General features: G+C 36.6%; 1 protein-coding gene across 3 annotated transcripts in view; it reads left to right on the plus strand.

The window, feature by feature from the left end:
* Nucleotides 1-12179, plus strand: part of LOC118261818 (bifunctional heparan sulfate N-deacetylase/N-sulfotransferase) — a 100601-nt gene extending 88422 nt beyond the window's left edge. For all 3 annotated transcript variants that reach the window (XM_050701671.1, XM_050701669.1, XM_050701670.1), the window contains 4 exons: nucleotides 3808-3963; nucleotides 7246-7362; nucleotides 8692-8874; nucleotides 10140-12179. In XM_050701671.1, coding sequence (XP_050557628.1) covers nucleotides 3808-3963; nucleotides 7246-7362; nucleotides 8692-8874; nucleotides 10140-10362 — 679 coding nt within the window. In that variant the 3' untranslated portion in view covers nucleotides 10363-12179. The remainder of the gene's footprint in view (nucleotides 1-3807; nucleotides 3964-7245; nucleotides 7363-8691; nucleotides 8875-10139) is intronic.
* The last annotated feature ends 3945 nt before the right edge of the window (nucleotides 12180-16124 follow it).

Here is a 16124-nt window from a genome sequence, read left to right on the forward strand (position 1 = left end):
ATTCTCCGCAAATAAATAAAAATAGTATGTGTATTTTAACGTGGGCTTTTATTAATTGCTTAGTGGGCGTGATTTATAAACATGCTTCCCACATAGGTAATATGAGACCAATAATAATATTTTTTTATGGGATAAGTCGGTAAACGGGCCGTCGGATCACTAGATGGTCAGCAATCGGCGCCTCCTATAGAGACTTGTAACACCAGAGGCGTAACAAGTGCGGCCTTTGAAGTGAGGAATTTGAGGATTGTTCTGGATTTAGGAGACTGGAGAGGGGGGTGGTAATTGGGCCTCTGGTGAGTGAGGACTCACGAAACACAACGCAAGCGTTATTTCACGTCGGTTTCATAATAAATACGGTCACATAATAAACAGAACTGAAAGTGGGTTTGCCATTAACACACTTCTACGAACTCTTGGGACAAAACGAAGACGAAACAAGCGTCATCTTATGTTATTTGTTGTTTATATTACTGAAGTAATACGAACACGTATATACGTGTAGTTTCTATTTCTAAAGTAACAGGAACTTTGTAGTTGTATATTGAATCTCACAAGTTTATAGCTTTAAAGGTTGTGATCGTGATGAAAAGGCAAACGGCAGTCGAGCAACTGCAACCGAAGGTAGCAGCCACAAACAGTCGTATTGTACTATATTGAACATAAAAAAATATACGTACGAAGGCTAAAATGCGAAGCACGGAAAGTTACTTAGGTACACAATACTTTAAAATGGAACAATCTCGAAGTTAAAGATTGTGAGTTCGCGTAATATATTTCAGAGCTTTTCTTCGAGACTTCGTTTAAAAGTTCAGTGACTCCGTAGTCACCTTCAAGTAGTTTGCAGTGCTTACATTGTTTGTTTAGGTATTCATCCATTAAAATATTTTGTTTAACGTTAACACATATTTGCAAGTCTAGTGTGCTTTTTTGCTTTGGTTCTTAGTGTTAGCCACACAATTTGATTTCAAGTCACACATCCCTGGTAAATGTTTCCACAGTTATTAGCTAGATAGTTATCTTACTAATATTATAAATGTATGTTTGTTACTCAATCACGTCAAAATGGCTTAGGGGATCGGAATGAAATTCGGAACAAGGGTAGATTATGTTCTGGAATAACACATAGGACACTTTTTATCCCACGAAACTGCGGGCGGAGCCGCTGGCAGAAGCTAGTATAGATATAAGTTTAGTATTCTTTTGATATTGGTTTTGTTTATTTCGGTAGTTGTGGTTGATTGTGATGGGTCGAACGCAGCCGCTATCTAGTGGATTTGCTGTGGCCACCAGTAGCGACCATTAAGTGATTGCACTTTCTATATTAAATACAACTTTACTTTAATCCAATCAGTCTCTACTCGACACTATTATTGTACGGTTTTATTTCCTCAATTTTAGTTTTAACTTCATGGAAATAAACCCGTTCTTAACACAATTATATTCCACTCGATGTTAAAACTCGGAAGTGCTCGCGCTGAAATTGATTAACACTTCACCTTTCGTATTATTTCAAAGTGGTTTAATGTTTTCTTGAAGAATTTCTAAAGTAAATCCGTCTTTTCACTTAGCATTAGCACTATAGCGTACTTTTCTGTTTACCATTTAGACGAGCTGTGTATTTATGAAACAAAACTATGAAAGTAAATTCTCAACGACTTAATCTTGAAGGCATTAAATTCTCGCCTCTTCTCAAGTCACTTTGTGAAAAATATCTGAATAACTCATGCGTAATCTAATATTATCAAGTACAATGGCTAGTGGTAGCTTTGGAATATGCCAGTGTGCGTTAGTTCCGCGAAGCTGAATCAACTGAGCGCCGAGACGAAAGAATGGCCACAGGTTTTAATGCTTTCAGCGAATGCTTTTCTCCTTATTTAAATGACGTCACAGAATGTTACAATGCGGATATAATGGGGGAGCAAGTCTGGTGCATGTTAATGTGCATTTTAGCGAATGGAATTTAAATGGCTTCACACTTATAAAAGTGCTCATTTAACTTGGATACTTACATAATCTTACGAATTATTATTTTCTTTGTTCCTGTAGTACAGATAAAACACAGTGTTTCAACAAACCACGGAAGTTTTTATGTAGAGTCAATATAAAACAGTTTAACTTTATTGAAAAAACTTCCCCTTCCAGCTATAAAACACTTACAAAACACCACCATTGCCTTGCAAAGTAAATCGCCTTTAACTATTCAAAACATCATCAATATAAATGACACGAGTTTCTCCCAAGATTCTGAATAATGAGCTCGTAAGAAGACTCATGTTTATCCGATGTGTAGCCTAGATAAGTTCTAGTCTGGACCACTAGGTGAAGCTGTGCACGTATTACCTTGTTACCATCGTACGTGATCTCAGACAAGCCTTTACATTCCTTTGATAACCAACGAGAGATTGATTTGCGATGAAGATGTCACTAATTAGCCATTAAGGCCCTTATTGTGCCTATTCTATCAATTCATATATTCGAATGCTTATGAAAGGACCGTAAATTAACTATTGAAATGGTAAACGTGTGTTATCAATTTACAAGACTGTTACCTACATGTGGTTTAAATATATTTTATATTAAGACCTTTTGAATACTTGCGTGGGTAGGTACGGTTTAATTATAGAGAAATCGCTTTAAGTGTTATTAGTATACTAGCTTGTGCCAGCGGGTTTGCCCGCGTTGCCGTGGGATAAAAAGTAGCCTATGTGTTATTCCAGACCATAATCTATCCCTATTCCAAATTTCATCCCGATCCCTTCAGTAGTTTTTGCGTGAAAGAGTAACAAACATCCATACTCACAAACTTTCGCATTTATAATATTAGTAGGATTGGTGACTACCTACACTTAATACCTCGATTGTGAAGATGATGTTTAAAGATTTTGAATTTACTTGTAATTGTTTAAAATTAGGGAATAAGAAGAGGAAGATTAGGCATGTGTTTTATTATAGCTGTAGAAATTATTGCCTCCATGATATTAATCTGATTTTATAAACTAAAACCTCGATAATATTTACCTGATCTAGAAAGTGAACATAGACTCAAATATTCGGACGCAACGTTTGAATCAGACGACCAACGAGGCGGTCTCTTAATTAAAGTTGCGAATAAATTTAGTCTCAGGAGCTATCATCTTACTTGAAGATACTTTAAACTTGTGCCATATTTCCTAGCATTAATTTTCTCAAGGCATATTATGTAAAATGGCTTCAGACATTGAACGCTGCTTGAAGCGGACAAAAGAAAATTGGTTGTTGCGTCTACCGCTGCCGCATAAATTGTTTGACGGCTGTATAAAAATGTCCTCATTTTTACCAAAACTTATATACTTTAGCACTTAGGTTGTATAATCAAAGCACATTGAGTGCTAACTGCTGTCGTTTATATTATAAGTTTGGAGGTTTAAAAACTTTTCTACTAAAAACAGAAAACAATATGAAAAGGTACTCAATTGTTTCTTCAAAGGTCTAAGTTTTTACGACAATTTGCATGCCTTTTAAGCAGATATGTTTTACTTTATTTAACTATGTAGAGATTTCTATTAAAATAAAAGCTACTACTAGGTACCGTAAAACGTGGTGAATAGAATTCAAAGGGTGAATGGAGACAGAAATGGGGTGAATAGATGTTAAAACATTTTCCCAACATTTATTCACCCCGTTTTACCGTCTATCTTTTAATATCTATTTCTAGTTATTACAAAATAAGAATAGGCCTTTACAATTGTTGCTAGGGTATCTTAGAGACCAGAAAGTCTTACAAGATATTACGATGTATACTTACCAAATCCTTTCTTCCACCAGGTACTTAAACTTCTTCCCACCGAACATGAGCAACACTACGCAGATCACGTTCGAGAAGTCGGCAACTTACTTCGACGGAGACTTAGTACCGCGGCGGGCGCACGCACTCCTGCCCAACGCTAAAATCATAGCCATACTTATATCTCCGTCTAAAAGGTAAGATAGTCAAGATTTTCGTTTAATTATAAGCTAATTTCTAGTGGTGAAAAGTGCAAGACGTGTTGATCATCTGGTTTCATTCGGAGTAAGGTATGAACAAACAACCCACAATTATATATTTATATATTTCTTACACATAAAAAAAAATCTACAGACACTGTTTGAACAGACTGCCTCGTTGGTCGAGTGGTCGCAAGTGCGACTGCCGGACAAGCGGTCGGTCGAATTATAATAGGGTTTTTTTCGGTTATTCGAAAATTTCTCAGTAGTAGCACGGAGTCTGAGATTGTGCCCAGTATATGGCAATAGGCTCACCCCACCTGACACATGGGACTTGTAACACAAATGGTGATAAGTGGGTGTACATTGTGCAGTGGCATTACGTGCAGGTGAACCTCTGCCTACCCCTTCGGGGACAAAACACATGACATTGCACACTTTTTGATGTCATAGTTCTAACCGATCTTGTCTCTGGCATATAATAATATAGCATATTTCGTTTAGTTAGTAAATATAAACAACTGAAAAGAATTATAACCCAGCTGCACAAGTGCACATTCATTTAAACTCGGCCACCGTATATGCGCACTGGTTTGTATGTAAATCCTCTGGATCTGGGACTTAACGCATTGGCGATTCAACCGCGCACCGGTATGTGCAAGCTGCACTATCATGACTATTCAGCTATTTGGAGTAAATCTTAGTAGACACTTTCATGTGAAACAACGCTTGCCTTGTGTGAGTGAGGTTACCAGAGGTCCAATAGGGTAATTGAGCCTCTTACCAATCCCCGATTCCCAAAGAACCCTTAAATTTCTAACCCTCAAAAGGCCGGCTACGCACTTGTAACGCCTCTGGTGTTTCGAATATCCATGGGCGGCGGCGATTGCTTACCATCAGGTGATCCGTCTGCTCGTTTACCGGCTTATACCATAAACAAGTACAACATAACTTACAGTGTAATTTTCTAAAGGGAAAAGTAGGTATAACAAATCTCTATTACAACAGCCATAGCATTAGTTAAAGCTGTAAATATTAAAACTCCTCTAATGAATGAGACTAGCGCTGCTTTATTATTCTAGAAACTAGGTATTAAAAAGGCAAACCATCTTAATTAACCTATCTCTTGACATTTTCGCCGTCAAAAGACCTTAACTAAGTTATCTCAACAATTTCCAGGACATGCTTCTAATAAAAGCTAAAATGACTTTCCTTGTCCTTATTAATATTCCAAGTATTCAAATTCTGAGAGCGTCTCCAACTATATTAATAATAAATTTATATCAGATTTGCAAACGAGTCGAACGATAAAACCACACGAGTGTAGCAGCAATTAAAACGAGTGATGCACTTGAATCTTACGAAACTTCAATCGTAATTAGAAGATGTCGAAAGAAGAAAATATTTTATCAACCATCCCACCGGCCGCGTTCATCAAAATGTAAATTTTAAACCTGAATTTATGTCCACGAAGTTTCGTGAAGATTCCTTTGAATACGTTTGCCTATTTTTATTATATTGCGCAGAATATCTTTTTTATCTGATTTGTTTCTAATCAGTTTTTGGTTGATTACATTTTTTCTATACTAAATGAAAATATATTACAGAAAAATGTACTCTGCATAAAAATGAGGATAATAGAAAATCGTTAATATTTCAAGAACATGTCGAAATATAAAGTTCGTTATATCAAACTTATATTGTATTCGAGCTTACTCAGACAACATAATATGTCGGTCGTCTCTGTTTTAATTGTTGCAACACCAAATGTGGTTATTTACGAGCAAGTTTAATATGCTCTGTAGCGAACTACAAAGGAACATAAAGTACATAGATACGTTGTAATTAATTGCTCTACGTGTTAAGCATCTATGAATTGAGGACATGGTTAACAAAGTGTTTGATGAAAAATTACCTCGGATATTCTAAGTATGAGAAACGGAATGTGACTTAATTAATTTAATGTCTCATGACCGAATTCTGATCGCGATGGTTAATCTAAAGAGACTCCAAATGTGAACGAGATGTACAATACCAATGTGAGCGCTTTCAAAAGAGGAATTACGTTCCTTCTCGAGTAATTCGACAAGATAATAAACATACGTTTTTGTGCTCGCCAGGTGCCGCTTTTGATGTGTAAGGCGCCATACTATTGGCTGTCTTTGTGAAAAGTTTAGTGTAGTAATAGATTTGTCCAATAGACCGCTACTAGAGAGATTTACACGACACTAGTGCCATTAGCAACTGAATTCCTCATTCAAAGGGATTACGAATTTGCATCTACATTGGTCAAAGCACCCGTGATTAATCGAATCGCCACTGACCGTGTCTCAATCTAAAACACAGTACTTATTTACCCGACCTCAAGGAAGATCATTAACTGAAGTCCACAAAAAGAAAATGTTTTCGTAAAGCAATTCGAATGTAAAAAGCGAAATAAAACAAAAACATTGACTCAAATCTATCTTGTGTAATTCGTCATTAGTAGTCTTAAGTAAATTACTGTCGATTGAGGAAAAGCGTGGGTCTGCAAAAGAAGATCGTAACTCAAGCCAGTAAAACTGCTCGCTCAAATCCGAAACGTTATTGCGGTGCGGCGTCAAGCATTGGCTGTCTTGAATTTATATTCTTCAATACTACATTTTTACTTGACAAAATACTTTAAAATATATCCTTTAATATCATTGGCTTCGTTTCTAGCTGTATTAATAAAATAAACTTTATTTTCAGTGTGTGGTGTTTGACCATTGAAACCATTGATAATATTTTTGCTGCTATTACAATATTTAGAATAGGACTCATAATAATTATATGTTTTCAACTTGTTATAATAATAAACAAAGCTATAGATTATTATGTATCGATCGTGAGAACAACTTTGTTCAAGGCGAAGACTAATGATTTAATTCTACTGTTGTGATTTAAGTAATTACTTAGATGAAGGTATCAGGTTGTAATTGCTATGGGCCTGTATATATTTTCATATTGACGCCATTTACTTGTGTTATAGTATTATCACAGTTTTGATTTCATTTCCAGATCGATATTAATATCCCCAAGATTAAAATATATTGTAAATCCCTGTATGTACGATTGTAAAACATTCCCAAAAAATAGTCCAATTAATACGAGACCTACATTTCCACTACGTTGCCTCCAAATATGAACAGAACGAAACAGCTATGAGACTCCCGTAGAAATTAACGAATATTTTTAATATCACAGTAACGTGTCGTGCTCTGAATAATTCACATTAAAATCCGTGTGTTTATTGTGCAGAGCGTATTCGTGGTACCAACACATTCGGTCGCACGGCGATGTGGTCGCCAACAACTACACGTTCCATACAGTCATCACGGCGAATGATTCCGCGCCAAAACCCCTCCGGGATTTAAGGTAAGCATTTTCACTATTTTAAAAATATATTTTTAGGTTACTATTACATACTTATATTGCAGTTTATGTTTACGAAAATATGAGTTGTCTGTGTTGTTTATGTAATTATTATAATAGGATACTGTGATCAGATAATATTACTTATTATTTATCATTTCTGTTTTCCTTATGCAAAGAAGCCACGTTCCGGATTACTACTAAGCCATTTAAATTGTAAAGCGTTCAAAACAAACGTTAAATACATGTTCTTTGTTCTACGCAGCAATAAAACTTGTCGGATGTCGGGCGCAACTACAGCTCCCTAATATAGTCTCTCTTTTTTCGATCTCAAGCAAAAACGTATATTTTACGTCCGCCTTCGACCCTCTCATATTGGATCACAATTTTTCCACGCGAACCCCGGCGCTTGTACATTAATAACAAATGTAATGCCTTCACTGTACTATTATTTCATCCCCTTCTACTCGTTTATACCATTTGGTTCCTTAACTTCACGCTATTACGACTTGGAGGAAATGGGGGACTTATTGACTTACGTAATCCCGCTTGAAGGGCCAATAGGCATGAAAACGATTTAGTTTCAATTAACAGCCCAACTTAGTATGAATAGCCAGATGCTTAGATTGTGCTTTATCTTTATAGTGCAAAACATTTAGTCTATAAATCATTTGTGTGCCGTTACTTAGATACTTAGTGATTCAGTAAAACCTTGCTCAACAAAGGCCTCATTCATCCAATGTTCGAAAATGATGAAGTGGTTACTTCATTCAGAAATCAAGTCTAAAAGCTTTATTTATTTGGTTTTAATTATGAAAGATACTCAAGTAACGCATAATATTGTTAGTTACATCGCAGCAGTATAAATAACACCTTGGATGTGCTATAGCATCTAATCCAGGCCGACTCCCCAAGACTACGTGACGGCACATCTCCAGAATCCATTTAACATTAAAATAAGCCAGTTATATTTGTGAGCGTGCGCCTCAAAGATTATTGTGTACTTGACAGCGCCATGAATTTATTATCAAGCATCACGCGCATTTCCTCCGCAAGCTAATGTGCTCAGAATGGATTATTAAAATTGATATTGTTTGTATTTTCTACCCTAAATATTATGAATTTTGGTTTTAATGGGGAATTTATTATGTTTATTTTTCCTCGAAAATCCTAATCTAAAGTCTCGTTTATTTTAGTTGATGTCTTCGTCATCCTTAATTATTTTTTGTTCCGTTCCAACTCCAATGCATTCTCAGTATAATTTATTCTCATTCAAAGTAACTATATAAGGAGTAAGTTCCAGTTCTTCACATCTTTTTATTGTTTTCGTAGAAATCGTTGCCTAAACCCAGGCAAGTACAGCCACTACCTGGAGCGCTGGCTGGCGGAGTACAGCAGCCACCAGCTGCACATCATCGACGGCTCGCTGCTGCGGTCCGAGCCTGCTGGCGTCATGAACACGCTGCAGAAGTTCCTCAAGATATCACCGCATATCGACTACAATAAGTTGCTCAAGTAAGTACTTACCTAGTGTATTTTATGTTGAAATCTACTTTTTACTATACTAGTCGCTTTATTGTAGGAATATGACATGTAAACTGTGTAGGTACAAATTTTAACCTTCATTTCTGCTGATACAAACACACATAATGTACATAAAGCCAGCGTGAGCCTGTGTCCCATGGGAGTAGGAGAGAGAAACAGTATCATCCTACATAAGATATTTCTACGTATTATTTAATAATACTCAAATTGGAAATGTAATAGATTCTATGAACTCACACCCGAACAAAGTCTTTAATCTGTTTTCAAATAATTGTATTTAATATAAGTAGGTAATTTCACCACCTACTCACACAAATTTAAAGGTCAAATCCCATCGCGTAGGACTGAATGCTAACATTTTGAATCCGTAACTTTATTTATCCATGTCTTCGTAATTAAAAATTCTGACTTATCACTGTCAAATAATTGTGCGGACAGCAGAAATAAAGACGCTTGAGAATTTAATGTAAAGATAATGCTGTTTAAGTATATTGAGACACGCCGCGCTCTTGTTCCGACGTTGTATTATGCTGAGACAACGAACTAGAGAAGATACGAAGACATAAAGCTGGTACACACCTTGTAAAGTGATATTGTACGGTCACCGCTCAGACCAGCGGTACAATTGGCGATAACTTAGCTACAATGGCCCTTTAAACTCTAGGCGCAACTTCGTAGAAGCAGCTCGCTGGGACTAATATCACTGCATAATGCCCTATCTACATAAAGCAGGTTGTTGCAATTCTAAGCCTTTCTTAGGAAAATAGCCTTTCGTTCTTCGCTGTCGGACTCGCTACCAATGAATTTGTATTGTACTATCGCATTCCTACTTTCAATTGTGTACTTGGTTTCATTTAATACTAAAATAGGATAGTTTCAATTTAATCTTAGCCTGTATCCCCTCCGTATCGATATAATAAATGAATAAGATATGCCTAGCAAACCTAAATATTACGTTACGTATGGTTTGCAATAACTGAAAATCACGCTCCGGTGGTTCGGACGCTTCAAGCAAAATAGAAGATGAAATTATTGAAAGATACCAAATAATAGACACGGGTACGAGATAGGAAATTTAGCAGGAGAAATGTAGGCAAATAATGTAGAAGATCGATCGTGTGCCTACTGTCCTGTAAATAATAGTCCGGTGTACTGAACGTCAATAGGATAAAGGGCTGGCGTGATGTATGAGTACGTAAGATAGGCAAATATTTTACTCAACATTTTTGTTTCAGATACGACGCGAAAAAAGGATTTTTCTGTCAAGCAGTAGGCAATGACAGGACGAAATGCCTCGGCAAGTCCAAGGGCCGGATATATCCGCCGATGGAGGAGAGGTCTGCCAAGTTCCTGAAGCGGTACTACACGCCGCACAACACGGCGCTGTCCAAGCTCCTCGTGAGGATAGGCCGGCCTGTCCCCCAGTGGCTCAAAGATGAACTGTCCTCCAATGGATAGCACACCTTGCAACCTAAAAGGTTGGCACGAAACAAGGTGTTACACAGCTTGATCAAAGTCTGTGTCATCAGCTTCCCTTGACGAAGCCAAGGGTCGGCGATGTGACGGCAGTCCTTAAGTTACAAACTGTGGGCGTCGCTCGCCAATCGCGCTGTACGCAATGTTGTTCTTTCCAAGTGTTTCAATGTGAGAGTATTCTTGTTGAACAAATATCTTTGTCTATCGATTCTTGTAATATAATGTTTTAAAGAGTGATATTAAACGACTTAAAGTTCTTGATCTGTTTGGACGGGATGAAGAATGATATTATTGTTTTAGTTTAATTTTTATTCAACGTAGGGTGTAGTGAATGACTGTGTGTTCCCAATGAAACGGTTACGATTCGACTTTGCTTGCCTGATCATGTTGTTTCTTAGCCATATTTATATGGACTGTGTCCGCCGCACTCGTGTGCCGGTCTAGGTGCTATTTGTTAGTAATTTCATTATACTTACATGTTCGGTTACTATGCATTCGTCTTGTGTTTATTAGACGCAAATATTTTGTTATACCATCATGATTTTATGCTAAATTGATAACGCTTCGTAATTAAGTATAGATAATTATGAAATATTTTATGTTATACAATTATACATACGACATATGAAATGGTTGCATATATGTTTCATTCCACGCTCTAACCGACCGTCGCTACACGCTTATTTTAATAATGTTTTGTTTAATCACAATGTACGTACCTGATGCAATTGTAAATTTGTAGTTAATTTTGTACGTTTCATATAGTGTAGTTGTAACGTTATTTTTAACAATCTCCTTGTCTTTCTGTGCCATAATTATAAAGTGAAGGAAGTGGCACTTAGACGTATATTTTATTTTAATAATAATTATTATTTTTACATATATTTTACAATAGATACAAACACTAGTCTTTTATTTAATGCGGCAGAATCACATTCGTTGAACAGTACCACAGGTGGGCAGTTCGGGTCACGCGGACTGTAAACACTAAATATGATTTCCACACGTCATATCCATTTACATTCAGTTACCGAATTAGCCGTAAGAATTTTTAATATACATATTAAAGATGTCGCGTTATATTTTAAATAAATGATATCAATGACGACCCAATGGAAACATAAATGTATTTGGTATATATTTTGATATGCATAAATTTATTGGCGAGATAACTCGGCAAGGAAGATGAAAGTTTTTGTAAAACTGATTCAATATAGAATGTTTCTTAACTCTTTGTTGTAATAGATGTCGGTACTTAAACTTGTAAAAATTCTTTTCTTGTGAGAACTACATAGAGTACAGAAGAATATTACGAAATCGATATTTGAATATAGCGTTAAATATTAATATTTTTATGGTACATACGTTTATTGTCCTTTTATTTAATGTTTGTCGAGAGGCTTCATATTAAATTTATGTAACTTCTGATGTTCTTGATATATTGTGAAGATGTGTGTTACGTAGAAACGGCCTTACAATGTTTAGAAGCGATCTGTGGAACTTGTTACGGTGTTGCAATTTGTGAACATGTCTGAACATGGCTCGTTTACATCAGTCATTGCGACGTTGACGAGGACGCCACCTCCTCGCAGCGGGTTTATGTTCTGTTCTGTTCAGAATTTACTACCAACTTTGTATCAGTTTCGAATCAATAACATAGCGCCCATGTTATTTTCCCATAGCACTTGTTATTTTGTTAGAACAATTGTTAACAACAATACAGCCAATGACTGCTCTTAAAATGTGTTCTTTATAAGAAATTAATACATCACTTATTTTATTAAATGATTTAAACCTCATTCGTGTGTTTGTATTCACTATTTAACCCTCACCACATTTGGGTGTGCTCTAGCTCGAAGTAATTCAAATTATTAGCAGTGTAATGGCCCCGACGAACGTTTAGATAACGGCGTGGATCTGCACTAGTAGACGGTTCAGGCGAGACATGTAGATATATTGGATCTCTTAAATATCCTTCCGTATATTTGCAGTAATACGTAACACTGTCAGTCGAGTGCAATTCTGAAGAGATACAACCTAACCGCCCCCGAGCGCCTTGAAAAATGTATTACCCATTGCTAGAGTATTGTTCGATAGTCGATACAGAGCGCTCGCACCGGGAAATATTCTCGGCCATAAGTTGCGGTCTCGATGTGTGCATACTTAAACAAAAGAAACGCATTAGCTGCACTCCTTTGTTCCTCCACGCTCTAAGTAAAGGAAACATTTGCAGACTACCTCCGTTACAAAGGAATAAAAGTTATTAAACAACTGGAAATGTCTAACAAGGTTACGAGATTAGTTTTGTATACGAGGATTGTAAAATATCTCTACAACACGAATGCCGTGACAAATTCCAATGAACGGTTGACATTGATGAAATTATGGCGAATTATAGAGGAAATATTGTCAGTTTCATTATTTACTTACATTACAAAGTATCTATAGCTTGGTATAATATTATAGTTATACAGTTCAATGCCTCCGGGGGTCACCCGGGCCGAGTGATCTGTAACACAGGTCCAACCTCAAACAGACACCACTCTCACAGCACTATACAAATGTAAAATGGTGAGAAAATAAAGATATTTTCTAACAATCAGTTTGAAAAACAACGATAACTGTAAAATAATAATGGAGTTATCATAAAAAGTAATCTTCCGAAATATAACTACAAATAATACCTAATATACACCCAGTTTACGCCAGTAATATTATTAATCCTATTACAAAGGAACGAGTTCTTAACTAGGTACCCTTATAAAACCTGAACCACTCACATAATTAGCAGAACGTAAAGTTCTACACTCCATCATGAAGTATCAAAATAAACTTCGTATATTGCGATAAACAAATCGCGCATGAACCAAAATCCGCATAACATAAACTCAATTTTTCACTAGTTACCCAACTATTTCCATCCGATACGGGCGGGGAAAGTTTGGGAAACGCTTATTACGCCTATAAGTGAACCTACCTACATTAGCAAGAAAGCACGTACTCCGCCCTAGTTCGCAACTACATTGGAGTTTCTATTGGTTGGTACATCAGATATACGTGTACTTTGAACATGAGTTACTCTGTATGCTTTAAACACTGTAATAGCAAAAGGCATCTTATAAAGCACCGTATGTAGGTATTCGCGAAGAGCAAAATGATTTACCTACATCCCAGTTTTCTCAGTAAAAAGATCGTTGCGAATAGCTCACTTTGTAAAGTTTATGCTTTGAAAAATTGTATTAGGTACATAGCGTACTCCATCATAGACCGAGCTGGTGTCTGTACGTGCACTCTAAAATTGCGTGGAAAGCATCATATACGCGCTCCTGAAATGAATTAGAAAACATTTTATTGTGAATTTACTAGATTATGTTCAGCTGTGTCCATCACCTATTAGGTGTCTAATATAGGTATGCTAACTAACTAATATTATCCACCTAAAACTCAAATCCCGCAACCTACAACCCTCAGCAAAGTCGCAAGAAAAGAAATATGTTTTCCAATTTTTTCACCATAACTTCGAGCCGTTCACAGTTTGATCATGTTGGCAGCAACCCACCATAAGTCAACTGAAGAAGCAAGCTCGCATCATAGCTTTTATCTTAAAATTACGACAGTGATGGATGACTGGTACGTACATAATTCATTTATCTGCGATTAAGGGTCGGCCGCCTGATGCTCGGTAGCGGCTGCTTCATCAAACTAACTATAAATTGACACGTTAAAATGTTGTTAGACTAACGTCTTACAGCGGCGTCGATGTGTTCTCTTTAGCTAGAGAGTTGCTTCATTACTCGCTAATTACGTTTAAGTATACCTGATGCTGTGTACTTAGTGGAGCTTATGTATTGGAACACTACTCCAGCAAGTCCGATCAATACTTGAAGTCTTATTTATGCATAGGGTAGCAAAAAGCTAAGGTAAGTAACCAAAGAAGCATAGTTTTAAATAAAGTATTTTGGTAGTTGTCTAAGCCATAATTTTGCTCTTAATATGTTTTACGAAACTCCAAAATGATTTAATTCGAAAAAATTCTGCTTACCTATGTACCTATGTAAATATTACAAAGATATCTACTCGGTATCTACGAGTTCACATAATGCAATGTAGTAGCTAGGTACACCGAGCAGTAACAAAATTAGACGAGCAAGAAAACTTCCAGCTAGTTATTTTTATGAATAAACGGATTTAATAAAGGCGGAATAAAATGAAATTAAGTTGGCTAAAGCATTTTACATAAAACAATATTAACTCTTTGCCGGGCGTAATAAAAATGTCTTAGAATGTGCACGGGAGCGCATTTGCATCAACCAATTATATGGGAGCTGTGTTACTGGGTGTTATGTAGGTACGTAGGTAGTTGAGTACGAGACATTTTGCCGTTTTATGACGTGACGACGCCAGCGAGCTTTATTACAAAGACCGAGATAATGTCGCTCCAAATTCTGAGATGTTTGGTCCGTGATGTGCCTTACGGGAGTTGCAATACGGGTTGCAGAATACGTCCATTCAGGAGCAGTATTCGGAAATAGGTGAGAGGCAACATCGCGGTGCCGACTGTCTAGTGTTTGTTAGAGCTGGTGATAACGCGAGTTTGACGAGCTCCTCGACCTCGCTGCAGGTATTCTATCAATTTTTGATGTTTGTTTGATCATTACCTTTCAGAGTGCGCCAAATGCAACACGAGAAGACATATCGATTCACTATTTATACCTACGTACACACAATATATAGATACATTTGCTACTCGTACAAGCGAATTTGCTGTGCACATTATTCCACGTTCAAATGCTTGTTATTTCATGGAGACAAAGGCTTTGGATACAGTCTATAAATAAACATTCAATTTACCTACAAATAACCTTTCAGTAACAAAACTTGATACTGGCAAATACATTTTGTAAAAAAATAACAGAGACGTTGAATGTTAATTAATACATTTGTATTTGTTTACGAAAGCTTTACTTACGTAGATAAAACAATATTTTTTAAATCAAGCTTGATTTTTTTAAAGTTAATTATTTAAACTATGTAGGTTGAATATAAGAATTTTATTATTGGAATTCCCTTTTAACATGTACACGTTAATTGTCTTTTAACACAGTTGCTTTACGATAGGGTAGGCAGTAGTGTATACTAAATTTGTCATTTCAAAATCAGCGTTAAATAGTAGATAGTGGCAGTACTCGTGTTCATCAGTCACTTTCAACCATTTATTCAACCTTGGAAGGTATTATCAGATTTGCATTTAAAGAGGTAAGTATGCAAAGATAAACGAGTGGTAGCGACCTAATAAATACCGCGGCGTGTCTTGCGGCGCAATCTACGAACAGAAGGATGGCCAACAAACAATATCTAAGTTTGTGTCGCTTTGTCGTAATATTTGCCGAGACTCCGAAAGCCCCGGCAGAGTTTGAGCGACTTCTCGAGCTTATTACTATTTGTGTTGCCAAGATTCCCGTCTCCTACATTTTGTGACGAAGGTATCCATCTAGGAAGCCGCACCGCGCACCGAGCGTTCTTTTAATGTCGTGTATTCCAATATGACTTCAAATTCTCGTGTGCCTGGAGAACAATACAAAACGTATTATGTCGTGAAACATCCTCGTTTTAAAAGTGGAATTTAAATAAAACTTGGCCGCTATCGCGTATTATGATGCTAAGTAATGGCCATAATCTTCCCGCTACATAAAAAAGGCTCATGGAGAGCTCGTATTAAACATCTCTCGAATATAAAAAATAAC

This window comes from Spodoptera frugiperda, chromosome 20 (genome assembly GCF_023101765.2).
Source record: "Spodoptera frugiperda isolate SF20-4 chromosome 20, AGI-APGP_CSIRO_Sfru_2.0, whole genome shotgun sequence".
NCBI classification, from domain to species: Eukaryota; Metazoa; Arthropoda; class Insecta; order Lepidoptera; family Noctuidae; genus Spodoptera; species Spodoptera frugiperda.